A 14,050-nucleotide genomic window follows, 5' to 3' on the forward strand; every position below is an offset into this window, starting at 1 on the left:
CAGTGAATTGAGGGGAATGTAGGTTAGGTTATTTTATTTTTGGATTAGGATTATTCCACGGCACAACATCGTGGGCCGAAGGGCCTGTACTGTGCTGTACTTTTCTATGTTCTATGTTCTAAACCCTTTCACAAGGGTATTTCTGCAGCAGTTTTTGAGATGAAGGTTAAGTCGCCCATCAGCATTTCAAGGAGTCCTAATCCCTGTTCCGCCTTCAAACGGAGCTGCTCCTGTTTGAGACTTGCCTAGGTCTCGCCTCAAGAACAAAAACAAAGTTGCTGGAAAAGCTCAGCAGGTCTGGCAGCATCTGTGAAGGAGAAAACGGAGTTAACGTTTCGAGTCAGGTGACCCTTCCTCAGCACAGTCCTCTTTCACATAGTGCCGTGCGATACTTATGGGAGGTTCACCAGATTAATTCCAGGAATGAAAGGGCCGTGTACAAGATCTCGCCGTGTCGTCCTGGGGAGTCGCTGTGCAATTGAGGGGGAGAAAGCGGGGCAGCCGTTCCACACACATTGTCTCCACAAACACCATGTAATGATGAGCACATAACATTTTGAGATTGACGGGTCACTGGACTAGAAGCATTAACCCTGCTGAGTTTCTCCAGCAATTTGCCTTTCTTTCTTTCAGATCGTCAGCATCCGCGGTTCTTTGTTTAATTTTAACATTTTGTGACGTTGACCGAGGAATAAAAATCGGCCTGGACGCTGAGGATAGATCACTCCCTCTGCTCCTCTTTCACATAGTGCCATGGGATACTTATGGGAGGCTCACCAGATTAATTCCAGGAATGAAAGGGCTGTGTACAAGGAGCAGTTGAATAGTTCGGGTTTATACCTCCCGGGAGTTTGGAAGAACGCGACGGGAAAGGGAAGTCTGATTGAGTTATATAAAATGCTTAAGGGGATTGATAAGGTGGGCGCTAAACAGATGTTTGCTCCTCTTATGGGACAGTCTCGAACGAGAGGTCATAGAGGTACACTCAAATGAGATGCGGAAAAACTACTTCTCTCAGAGCGTTGTGAACCTGTGGAACTCACTGCACCAGAGAGCAGTGAGGGCAGAAACGATTCAAAGATTCAAGAAAGAAATCCATATGTTTCTGATGAAAAGCGGCATAAAGAAATCAGCTCAGGAAAGTGGAGTTGACACCAGGATAAGATTAGCCATGATCATGTTAAACGGCAGGAAGGGGCCGAATGGCTGATTTGCCTACTCCCACTCCTAATTCCTATTTCATTTGCAGCCAAGAAAGCAGACACATCCTTGCTGTGCTATCCCAACCAAAAATCAAGCCCCTGTGACAATACAACAGTCAACCCACAAGCATTGGAACCTGAGGTAGGAGTACCATACACAGAACCACAAGAAAGTGAAATGGTAACCAAATCCCTGACCTTTACAGAGATTGGAGGAACCGCCGATGCTGGAGTCAGCGATAACACAGTGTGGAGCTGGAAGAACACAGCAGGCCAGGTAGGAAAGCTGACCTGAGATAATGGGAACTGCAGATGTTGGAGAATTCCAAGATAATAAAATGTGAGGCTGGATGAACACAGCAGGCCAAGCAGCATCTCAGGAGCACAAAAGCTGACGTTTCGGGCCTTCATCAGTGAAGGGTCTAGGCCCGAAACGTCAGCTTTTGTGCTCCTGAGATGCTGCTTGGCCTGCTGTGTTCATCCAGCCTCACATTTTATTATCTAGGAAAGCTGACCTTTCGGGTTGGGACACTTCTTCAGGAATCTCCACATTGTGTTATCCTTGACAATTACAGTTGTGTCTTTAAAAGGGAGGATCCCAAAACCAGCTCAGCTCGTCCTCGCCTCCCTAACCCGTTCTTCCTCTCACCTATCCCCTCCTCCAACCTCAAGCCCCACCCCATCTCTACTTTCCAACCTCATCCCACCCCCTTGACGTGTCCGTCCTCCCTGGACTGACCTATCCCCTCCCTAACTCCGCACCTACAATCAGCCCTACTGGATCCATCCCCGCCTCTTTGACCTGTCTGTCTCCTCTCCACCCATGTTCTCCTCTATCCATCTTCGATCCGCCTCCCCCCTTTTCTGAAGAAGGGGCTAGGCCCGAAATGTCAGCTTTTGCGCTCCATAAGATGCTGCTTGGCTTACTGTGTTCATTCAGCTCCACACTTTGTTACCTAGAATCGCAAATAGTGGTGTCTTTTCATTGGAAGGTAAGGGAAATAAATAACAAATATGCCAAACTGACTGGGCAGTCCCAATTGATTCAGATCAATCATCCGTGCCCAGGCTGCGGGAAGCCATGGAGTTTCGTAACTGGGTTGCAATGTCAACACAACACGACTTTACACACTGATAATGAACGGAGTCTACCATGATGTCCTGAGTGGAGAATTTCAGAGTGTAGCGTCCAGCACATCTTACCAGGAAGGGCGAGGTGAAAGCAACGAGAAAGATTGGACAAAGTTTTAATAGGAGGAAAGGGGTTGAAAATGTGAAGGATTGAGGAAGAAAATGTGGGTGATGGGCGAGTTGTCGTTGGAGATGAGAACGCTGGGAGATCGGAATTGAAGTGTTCACAAGGGTCTAAACAAAGTGATCAGAGATAATGAGAACTGCAGATGCTGGAGAATCCAAGATAACAAAGTGTGGGGCTGGATCTGCCCGAAATGTCAGCTTTTGTGCTCCTAAGATGCTGCTTGGCCTGCTGTGTTCATCCAGCTCCACAGTTTGTTATCTAGACAAAGTAAATAGGGCGAGAATGTTCCCATGGGAAAGGATCGAGATTGTGAGGGCACAGATTTAAAGCAAACGCAGCAAAAACTGCTGTGACAACAATCTTTGTCACACTATGAATGGCTACACCTATAGAGTAGGAGTAGGCAATTCAGCCCATCGAGCCTGTTCCGCCATTTAGTGGGATCATGGCCGATCTTTGCATCGGAAATGCATTGCCAGAGAAAGGGAGCGTATAATTGAGGCATTCAAGAGGCACATAGTTAGCTGAAAAGGAGGGCGGCGCTGGGTTACAGAAAGCAGGAGAATGGCATGGCATTAACTGAAGTCCTATGCCAGAGGCAGTCACGCTGAATGGCGTCCTACCGCGCTTGTAGCGATAGTGAGATGGAGGCCATTCGGGCCTAAGGTGTCTATCCACTCCTGCAATCTGGCAGCTACAGTTTAGGATGAGCTGATGGCTGTTCTGACACTGGGGCGTACAGTTCCCCGTGGGTTCTGCGCTCTAACCCAGGAGCGTGTGCGGAAATTTCCCCTTGCACCATGTCGGTCTGGGGCTGTGGAGGGAGTGAAGAAGGAGCGCTGTGCTGAGTCTCTCTGTTTGGGAGCACAGTGTGAGGCTCGAACCCTGCTCCACCGCTAGTGGTCATTATCATTGACGTCAATAGGGAGACGCAGATGTGGGGCTCGGATTTCCGCAAAGCAGCAATACATACACAGACAGACGGAGCTCTGCAGAGAGAGATCCCAGGCTTGCTTGCTTGCTGCTGTCTTGGGTAAATGACAGCAATGGCTGCAAGAAGCAGGGGTTGAGGGTGCCGTGCCTGCCAGTTTCTCGGCTGTCACTGAATTGGAAGCGGACGGAGAGACCAGGAGCACCGCACTGCAGGTAAGTTCGCCTCCCCACTTGAAGCGGTGCTCGGTCTTTACCCGGGGCACTGGCTGCTGTTTGCTTCCGAAAACTCTCAGCATCTCCCGAACCCCCGGGCTCTCTCTCTCTCCCCCCAACCCACCCCCGCTCCAATTCTACTCAACTCAGCGGTTTATTTTTTTTGAAAGAAAGTTTTTTTTTCCTAAGGTCGAGGTTAGCACCGATTCTAAGGCAATCCGTGACATTGAGATTGAGTCAGATAGTGTTCAACCTGAGGGGAAGAGGGCGCTTTGCATTTTGTCCAGGAGCGATGCACCCCTCTCCTCACCTATTGCTGCTTCCTTCCCTCTCTCCCTCCCTCTCTAGATCCCTGGGGAAAGGGTGAGTGTCCAACCCCCTCCGACCACTACAGCCGCGCACCCTCAGAGAGGACGACATGGCCGGCCTGAGGCACTGCTACGACGGTAAGATCGCCGGGCTTTACGACCTGGACAAGACCCTGGGGAAGGGTCACTACGCCGTGGTGAAGTTGGCCCGGCATGTCTTCACCGGGGAGAAAGTGGCCGTCAAAGTGATCGACAAAACCAAGCTGGACAAATCGGCGACAGGGCACCTCCTGCAGGAGGTCAGGTGTATGAAGCTGGTACAGCACCCCAACGTGGTCAGGCTGTACGAGGTGATCGACACCCAGACCAAACTCTACCTGATCCTGGAGCTGGGAGACGGCGGCGATATGTTCGACTACATCATGAACCACGAGAGGGGGCTCTCTGAGGACCGGGCCAAGACTTACTTCGCCCAGATCGTCCACGCTATCTCCTACTGCCACAAGTTACATGTGGTGCACCGAGACCTGAAGCCGGAGAACGTGGTGTTCTTCAAAGACCAAGGGGTGGTCAAACTCACTGATTTCGGCTTCAGTAACCGATTCCAGCCCGGCAAGATGCTCACCACTAGCTGCGGCTCTCTGGCTTACTCGGCGCCCGAGATCTTACTGGGAGAGGAATACGATGCACCTGCGGTGGGTGAGTAAACCAGCTGAGGGGTTCGCTCCTGGAGCCCACTCTCAGCTTTTCACATCCTAGAAAATAAAGAGACATGCACGTTTGATCCGCAAATCAATGCAGCCTGTGCCTGAACCACACCACAATTAGCAGTGCGCAGACTTTAACTGTCGGCGGATAGCAGGCTGTAGGCACGTTGTGTGACCCTCACTCACTTGCCTATGCTAACCCTAGGTGTGACTATTGGCATATGAGCAGCCGAGCTTAGTTCAGCTTTACTGAGGTAGGGAAATCACACGCACACACACACAAAACTGTAGAAATATGAATGGGAGCTCATCTGCCAATCAGGTTTAATCAGGATAGTAACATTGTAGTAATATTGGAAGTTGAATGAAAATTCTGGGATTATTGGCAATGTTTCCTTGAGGACTCGTGGGCATTGGAGGAGAGATTGCAAAGGTTTTGCAGCTCCTAATGTATAACTGACATTGATCTTTTCAAGCAAATGTAACAGCTCGAACCACCCCCCCCCACTTAAAGTACACTATCTTCTTGCTTCGCTTCACAAACACGCGACTGAAAGTTGTCTTGATTTTATTGATCAATTTGCAGCAAAAGCAATATCAGTGACTATCTTCCCAGCACCTCCCCACCAGTTTTTTTTATCCTACCAAGCCACTTGTAACTTGGTTAAAAAGTCTTGAGTAATTTTGACTTACATGAGCTGGGCCAAACGCAGGTGTAGCCCGTACCTAAGCTTTTGTATGTGGGCCAGTGATTTAATAGTAGAATTGAACATCTGAGATGAAATAAGGAGATGTTTTTTCTGAGGGTTTAGAGACTTTGGAAGTCTCTCATTCAAAAGCTGGAAACAGAACCCTTGAATATTTTTAAAGTAGAAATTGATTGTTGACAAGCAAGGGAGCTGTGATGGTAAAAGGCTTTGCAAGGCAAGCTGGAATGTGGAGTATTCAGATCAGCCATGATTTTATTAATGACAGAGCATGCTCGAGGGGCTGAGTAGCCTACTCCTCCTAATTTGTATGTTAGTATGAGCAGCTCTGTAGGGACCGAAGGGGATAATTCTGGGCGGTGCCTCTTCACCCTTCCTTTGATTTTAATAAGTAAGCATATTTGCAGATGGCCTTTAACCATGCCTTTCCTGAGACTTAACACAGTGACTTAGTGCAGAAAGGGGTCACTTGTATCCTTAGTGAGTTCTTTCTGCCGAGGTGCAATCAGCTGTACTGCCTGCCCCATTCCCATTTAACAAATAATTAGAGTTTGTTGTAAGATGCTGTAAATTGATCAGCTACAGAAACACTCTGACTGGGGAAATCCAGTTACTGACAATGGTAGCACTTCTCTGTGCATCATCATTTATTCACAGTAATAGTTAAGGATCTATTTCAATGCAGTACTTCAAGGATAATTGTCTTTGTTGCATTTGGATTGGCTGGGTTATTATGCATTTATTTAACATAAGTGACATTATTAATAAACAGCAAGGTAGAAATTTCTTGTATAAAAATTATGTCAAAAACCATGACATGGAGTGACAATCTGCAGCTGGATTTTCAATTTTCTTTGAGTACCGAGTAGCATTATATGTGCAGTGTCTTCGTATAATTCAAATATACCTCCACACTGATAACAATGGGTTGTATTCATGCTGAAATGTCCAAGTCTGAAACAGGGATGCATTTAGAGCTTTAATAAACATACCACTGAGTTTAAAACTAAGACACATTGGAATAAACCAGAGGGAAGGAGCTGTTTGTCCCTGGGAATGTTGCATGCTAATTCTCAGGGCCAGAAATAGGGAAGTGTACCCTGTTACAACTTGAACATCCCACAATTTGCGCAGAAAAGCTACCAAAAAGCCACCATTTCTATCTGTCAATTTTAGTGCTCGAGAAGGTGCCATTAATCTGCAGCTATAATTCTATGGGCTAGGCTCCAACTACTTAAACATCTCTAGCTGAGTCATTTCTGAGAGAGTTCAGCATTTTAATTAAGGATTTTCTGTAAAGTTGTTGCTAGATTATTACAGACAATTCAGAAATCTTGAGATGTAGTTATGCATATGAAGAAATATAAAGTTATGTTTCTGATAAGCTCTGCATATGTCCTTGATTGCTGATAACATTAAATGGCAGTAGGATGTCAGACAAGAAGACTCTGCTACCACCCACAGATTCAGAACTTGCATTGTCACAGTCATCAGGAAGAGTGTCATTCTATTTTGATATTATTGTGCTCCAGTTGTCTTGAGCCAGCATCAATAACATTAGTTAAAATAATTATAAAATTAATACATCAAAAATTAACTTGGTGGAAATTGTTCTTTAAATACAGAAATTATAAGGTTCTCAATTGTCCAAAGAGGAAATGTTTGAATTACTCGGGTTACATAGCATCCATGGAGACAGGAATTGAATTAACATTTCAGATTGCTCCCTGACTGGTTTCAAGTCAAAGAACTTTTCACAGAACATCAGCCACTGATCTGAAACATTAACTGCTCTCCACAGATGCCATCTGGCACACTAAGGATTTCTGTCATTTTCTGACTTTATTTCAGATTTTTGGTGTCCATGGTGTTTTATTTTTCTGTGCTTGATTGTCTACATGTTTTTACAAGCTGGATAATTGTTGTTCTACATGAATAAGTGATTAAGCATTGAAGTTCATTCATTTTCTGCATGAGGTTGAAAGAAATTGCGCTGAAATGTCAATGAATGTTACCTGCAATAGTTTTGCAGGTGTTTACCATTATCAAGCTGAACTAATTCAGCGGTGTAGAAGAGAAGGGTGGAGGGGAGTTTAATACAGGCTCATAACAGAACATTCTGCTAATACTATCCCATTGTTTTGTGGAAACAAATTAAGCAATTATTTTCTTGCCCAATTTAGGAATTTGATCCCTGAAAAGCAGATGTTGAGTTTTACTGTGTTTCTATCCATAGCTGCAGAGCATAGACATTTGCTATGTGTTTTCCCATCTCTTTTTATTTGAGATACAATTATGGCGGTATAAAATAAGCTGAAACATCATCAAAATTCTGCTACCCTCATTCTAACTTGCGTCGAGTCCAACACACTCATCATCCCTGTGCTTACTGACATGTGCAAGTTCTCAGTCCCGCAGCACTTCAAATATAGAATTTTAATTCTTGCTTTCAATTCTTTCCATAGACTTACCTATCCCAGTCTCTCTAACTTCTTTCACTTCTGGCTTCTTGTACATCTCTGAATATTTCCATCCCACCATTAATGATTACATCTTAAGCTGTCTAGCTCTCAGCTCTGGCATTCCTCCTATAAGTCTCTTCAATGCTTGCTCCTGACGTTAAAAATTACTACTTCTTTCACAAGTCTTTTGTACTTAATGGCTACTTCTATGACTTGGTGTTATTTTGTTTATCTGATTGTGCTCCTGTCAAGCGCCTTGTGATTATATTACCCTGTTAAAAATGCCCCTTAAATGCGTGTTTCATAAAGGGTCCCAAAACACAGTCATACTGTTTTGCAAGCTTGTGTTAGGCTTGCTTAGAAGTAATGCTGTTAGAGGACAGTAGAACCATTTCTTTCTCAAACAAAAAGTTAGTTATGTAAAGAAGCTGGACTGGGGCCAGATTGTGGTGTGGCTTGAATTCTGATAGCTGAAGGTTTTTGTCCACATTCACTCTTGATACATTAATGAGACAGTGCAATTATTTTCTGAACATGTACTTCAGTGTAATCTCCATCTCTCCATGTAGATGGTGAAATGTTTTTCGTCTCCACACTTGTCCACCATGCCCAATTATCAGTGATCCAATGCATCTCTCATTCTGTATGACCAATGTAGCTGAATTGTTGAGTTTTGTATTCCCAAATGAATCGCCTTTTTTGCCTTGACATCCCATATGGAAATGATCTGGCTAATAAAGTCTCTAATATTGCATTTCCACATTTGCTCTTGGTTTCTCTTAACGCACAGTGAGGTAAAATATTGCAGTTTCTCGGTAAAGATCGACTAGACGTAGATGAGGTGGACGTGTGAAAGTCGGCTTTGATTCTAAGCTTTGATCAATGTTTTGTTGAAACTATTTCCGAGTGTTTGAAGAGCAATCTAACCAAACCAAAATGGACTGTAGCAGTTCAAGAAGGAAGCTTATTCTCATATTTTGCCCTTCAGATGGGCAAAAAGAAATGTTGGCCCAGATAGGGATGACCACATCCCAGAGGGAGTAAAATAAAAGGATGAATTGAAGGCAATCTTCAAACACACAGACCGTTGACAAGTGCCCACAAAAAAAAATCAGCTCTGATTTCTCCCAAGCCAGCTCTCTTCCTGATTTCAGCCAACCTACTTTGGAGAAACCAGAGACCTTCACTTCCCACCTCCTCATTCCTCAACTATTAGGAGGGGAATTCGAGTCAGACATGTAAAGATATTCTAAAAATTGTTGTTGTGCAACTTCCCATCATTTGTTTCGTGCAGATCTCTATCAATTGCCTTCAATTCACCCTTTTGTTTTACTCACTATCTGGGACAGCATTTCTTTCTGCCCATCTGAAGGGCAAAATATGAGGATGAGCTTAACTGATGAGCTTCCTTCTTGAACGGCTACAGTCCACTTTGGTTTGGTTAGACTGACGGTGCTGTTGTGGAGGGAGTTCGAGGATTCTGCCCCAGCGACGCTGAACGAACAGTGATGTATTTCCAATGAGTGGCGTGGAGAGGAACTTGCAGATGTGGTGTTCGACACAGATGACACCTAAAACTGGTAAAAAGAGGAGAAAATATTTTAAATTTTGATTTAAAGCTATCTTAATTTCTTCTGCAATTGTTAAATCTGTAATGTTGCAGCAGCATATATTATAAGATACTGTCATGGTCACTGAGACAGATACAGCTGCCTGAGTGTGAAGTGGTGCCCAGCTGATCGTCAGCAAGTGACATTTCCAAAAAAGAAAGACATAACAATGTTGTCTAAGTGGTTAATAAACGTACAAAAGCTGCACTATGGCTGCATGCCAGTCATACCTCCAATAGTATGAGCTTTAATAATTACAAGTCTCAGTCACCTCAATGTGATCATTTGACAGCAGTAACAGCATTCCTATCTGCTCTGTCCTAGGGTTGCCAACGTATAAGTTTCTTGGGAGACGTACATTTGTATACCATGTCTTTTATAACCTCAGGTTGTCCAAAAACACTAAGTCAATGAAACATTTTTGAAGTCTTGTAACTGGGTAGTTAGGGTGTGAAACTTCCTACTCCAAGAAGTAGTTGAAATGGATAGCCTAAATATATTTAAAAAGGACTGATGATAAGTATGTGAAGAAGAAAGGATTTGAAAGATATTTTTGAGCAGTTGGGAAGAGGCGACTGAAGTGTGAACATTAATAATCTGACCTAGTGGTCAGTTTCAGTGATGTGGGTCCCATGCAAATTGCACAGCAGATAAGGTGCACTCCTTACATTTGCTGTGTTAGTTTAAAGGGCAGTGCTGCCATATTGGAGGAGCCTGTACTCGAACCTCTGGATTAACAGCATCAGCACACATTTTGAGAAACCAGTGCTCTCTGGCTGTTGCTGAGTAAGCATTGCGTTTTAACATTGTTGATAACCTTGTCCATCAGTTTATGATGCTGAGCGATCAAGAAAAAGCAAAAATCCTTGCTCTGTGCTGAATTGACTGATTTTAATAACCCAAAGGAGTGATATAAAGGGATCTCAACATTTCAGTCCGACTGTGAGGGTAAAGTAAATCCATTGTCCTGCCTTTGATCACGAGACACTGTATATACTGACACTTACTGGAAAGTAAACGTTGAGTGAGAATGAAATTGGGCTCTTTCGCCATGAATCGATGGGTAAACAATTTGCTTTCTATATCACTGATTGAGGAAACACAAGGCCCTAGGGGCAATTGGCGCTTTCATGAAGAAGTGTGAGGAACAGTTTCAAACAAGGCTTCTTGCAAAAGAAAATTGGCAGACATCTAATGGTGACCATTTGTAGAACTATGGGGGAAGGTCTGCGGGGGGGAGTTGTATTGCAGAGCTAGTATGGACTTGATGGGCTGGATGCTTCCAGAATAGACTGTCTGTCTGTGATTCAATAAGGGACAGGGAAGTGTAGGAAGTGGAAAGCACATCTAGTTCCTAATTCAGTAATAGGATGGAGTTCCACCCTTGTGCTGTGTTTTTCCGTGAACAGTCTTGAAGAGTTTTCTAGGTGAGGCTTTTCTTTAAGTAGTTGACTAACGCAATATTATTTTCCCCTTTAAGTGAATGACATGGAAATTGTAATTCCTCTAATTTTCAGGGCTGATGCTTTGTATAATCAGATTATTTTATCACAGTTTTGTTTCACCTTATTTCTCGAAATTTCAGTATCACTTTTTATCCCCCCTTACTGTGTGCAAGTCCACACTTTTTAGAACAAGTTGTTCTTAAACTCAAAATCTTATTCCCACTCTGTGCAGTGGATAGTTTGGGAGATGGAGAATGCTGCATGGTTCCAATGAGCCAAATCACAGGTCTGAGGTGAGGGAAGCATTTTCTTCAAGCAGCTGTTTGGTTTTGGATGAGAAATAGTGATCTGTTATTTGCTGTGTCAGAAGTCTCCAGAATTGCATGCTATGTTTGGAAGACACTGTTCCTCTGAGCTGAATGAGCCTTGTTGCTTTTCTTTATGTTGATGGACACTGATGATTATTCAGTGTGCATCCTTCAAGCTCTGGCTGATTAAACAATACCTGAGGGAGGGTTGAAGCACTGTTAATTATTCACACTATCTGCAGTCAGTTATCACAAGAGGAATTGAAAATCACCATAAGGATGTTAGGCTTCAATTATGTAGTGCATTGATGAGACTACATCTTGAATACTGTGTGCAGTTTTGAACTCCTACTTTAAGGAAGGATGTAAGTACATTGGAGGTAGTTTAAATGAGGTTTAATGGACTAATATCTGGAATCATTGGGTCAAGGGGCTGAATTATTTGTTTCCAGTCTTGCACATAGTGTGGATGTTGCTGGCTGGGTCAACACTGGTTGCCCATCCCTAATCAGTCTTTGAACTAAGGCTGTGGATTACCAGCCCAGTGATGTACCACTGTGGCATTACCTCGCCATATGAATGGCCTACTTCTGGCCTATTTCATATGCCTGTATTATGGCAATTGAGACGGCTCTCCAGTTGATTGAGGAACAGACCAAGACTTAGGGTTATGGCAGTTGTGGGGATTTTACTTCATTGACTTGCGGATGTACGGAGCTCTGAGTTCTTTGCTCAGCTGCTAGTTGGTTTTAGTTGACCCCAGATATGAAGCTTATGCAGAAAACGTTAAAAATATTCAAGCAGATGTCATTTTTAACTACCAGCAGAACTAAGACATTATCCATCTGGCTTATTCTCTTATCTGTGTTTAACCACACTTTATTTTTAACAATTTCCGTTTTCACTCATGATGCATTTCCACAGTTTTGTTCTCTGAGAATAATGGCACGTTTGAAAGTACAGTGTCCCTTGTTATGTATTATGGTCACTTGCTGTCAGTACACTGGGGTGGATGGGATGCTCTGCATTCTGGATAAGGTGAGCTAAGAAAACTGGGCTGTCACATTTCGTGGGATGTTTAACAATTCACTGTTGCATGCATCACATTACATACAATAATTTATCATTATACTTGTCAGAAATGATCAGCTACTTCAATGGCGTTAGTAATGATTTGTGACAAATAAAATCTCAGCTCCAGAGACTGAGCAGTGAAAGTTCTGAGGTGTTCCTACAGCCCGGTATGACTGGATTCTTTCCTGGCTTATTGCTCCTTTGAATACTTCCCACGTGACATTGTGTTGCTTGGATATTTAACATTTTTGTAAAATGTTCAGTATCTAGGAGAAACAAGATTGTTATCTTTAGACGTGCCAAAGCCCCAAGCATTTGTTTGTGCTTGAAAATGTCTAAGCAATTGATTGCCAAACATTTTTATTTAAGAGAAAGTGTATCATCAATGAACAAATTGTTTGACTTCCTTCTTTCTATACTCCTCAGACCAGCCTCTTCTAAAGGAGTCTTAGAACATTACAGCGCAATACAGGCCCTTCGGCCCTCGATGTTGTGCCGACCTGTAACACCTGTCTGAAGCCCATCTAACCTACACTATTCCATTATCATCCCTATGTTTATCCAACAGCCATTTAAATGCCCTTAAAGTTGGCAAGTCTACTACTGTTGCAGGCAGGGCATTCCACGCGCTTACTATTCTGAGTAAAGAACCTACCTGTGACTTCTGTCCTATATCTATCGCCCCTCAATTTAAAGCTATGTCTCCTCATGCTAGACATCACCATCCGAGGAAAAAGGCTCTCACTGTCCACCCTATCTAATCCTCTGATCATCTTGATGTCTCTATTAAGCTGCCTCTTAACCTTCTTCTCTCTAATGAAAACAGCCTCAAATCCCTCAGCTTTTCCTCCATAAGACCTTCCCTCCCCATACCAGGCAGCATCCTGGTAAATCTCCTCTGCACCCTTTCCAATGCTTCCACATCCTTCCTATAATGCGGCGACTAAAACTGTACACAATACTCCAAGTGTGGCTGCACCAGAGTTTTGTGCAGCTGCAGCATGACCTCATGGCTCCAAAACTCAATCCCTCTACCAATAAAACCTAACACACCATACACCACCTTAACAACCCTATCAACCTGGGTGGCAACTTTCAGGGATCTATGCACATGGATACTGAGATCCCTCTGCTCATCCACGCCACCATTAGCCCAGTACTCTGTATTCCTGTTACTCCTTCCAAAGTGAATCACCTCACACTTTCCCGCATTAAACTCCATTTGCCACCTCTCAGCCCCGCTCTGCAGCTTACCTATGTCCCTCTGTAATGTGCAACATCCTTCCGCACTATCCACAACTCCACTGACTTTAGTGTCATCTGCAAATTTACTAGCCCATCCTTCTACGCCCTCATCCAGGTCATTTATAAAAATGACAAACAGCAGTGGCCCCAAAACAGATCCTTGCGGTACACCACTAGTGACTGAACTCCAGGATGAACATTTCCTATCAACCACCACCCTCTGTCTTCTTACAGCAATCCAATTTCTGATCCAAACTGCTAAATCACCCTCAATCCCATGTCTCCATATTTTCTGCAATAGTCTACCATGGGGAACTTTATCAAATGCTTTATTGAAATCCATATACACCACAGAAACCCCTTTACCATCCATCCACCTGTTTGGTCACCCTCTCGAAGAACTCAATAAGGTTTTTGAAGCACGACCTACCCTTCTCAAAACCGTATTGACTATCCCTAATCAAATTATTCCTTTCAAGATGATTATAAATCCCATCTCTTATCTCTTGAACAGTTTAGACAGCAGACTTCCCCATAGTTTCTTGTCCTTCCCAATTGATTAAAGACTAGGCAGAACT

The 14,050-nt window shown here is 43.7% G+C and overlaps 1 protein-coding gene across 1 annotated transcript in view; it reads left to right on the plus strand.

The window, feature by feature from the left end:
• The first annotated feature begins 3,306 nt into the window (after window positions 1-3,306).
• Window positions 3,307-14,050, plus strand: part of snrkb (SNF related kinase b) — a 109,359-nt gene continuing 98,615 nt past the window's right edge. The window contains exons 1-2 of the mRNA XM_048547206.2: window positions 3,307-3,606; window positions 3,955-4,613. Coding sequence (XP_048403163.2) covers window positions 4,025-4,613 — 589 coding nt within the window. The 5' untranslated portion in view covers window positions 3,307-3,606; window positions 3,955-4,024. The remainder of the gene's footprint in view (window positions 3,607-3,954; window positions 4,614-14,050) is intronic.

Source organism: Stegostoma tigrinum, chromosome 16, assembly GCF_030684315.1.
Source record: "Stegostoma tigrinum isolate sSteTig4 chromosome 16, sSteTig4.hap1, whole genome shotgun sequence".
NCBI classification, from domain to species: Eukaryota; Metazoa; Chordata; class Chondrichthyes; order Orectolobiformes; family Stegostomatidae; genus Stegostoma; species Stegostoma tigrinum.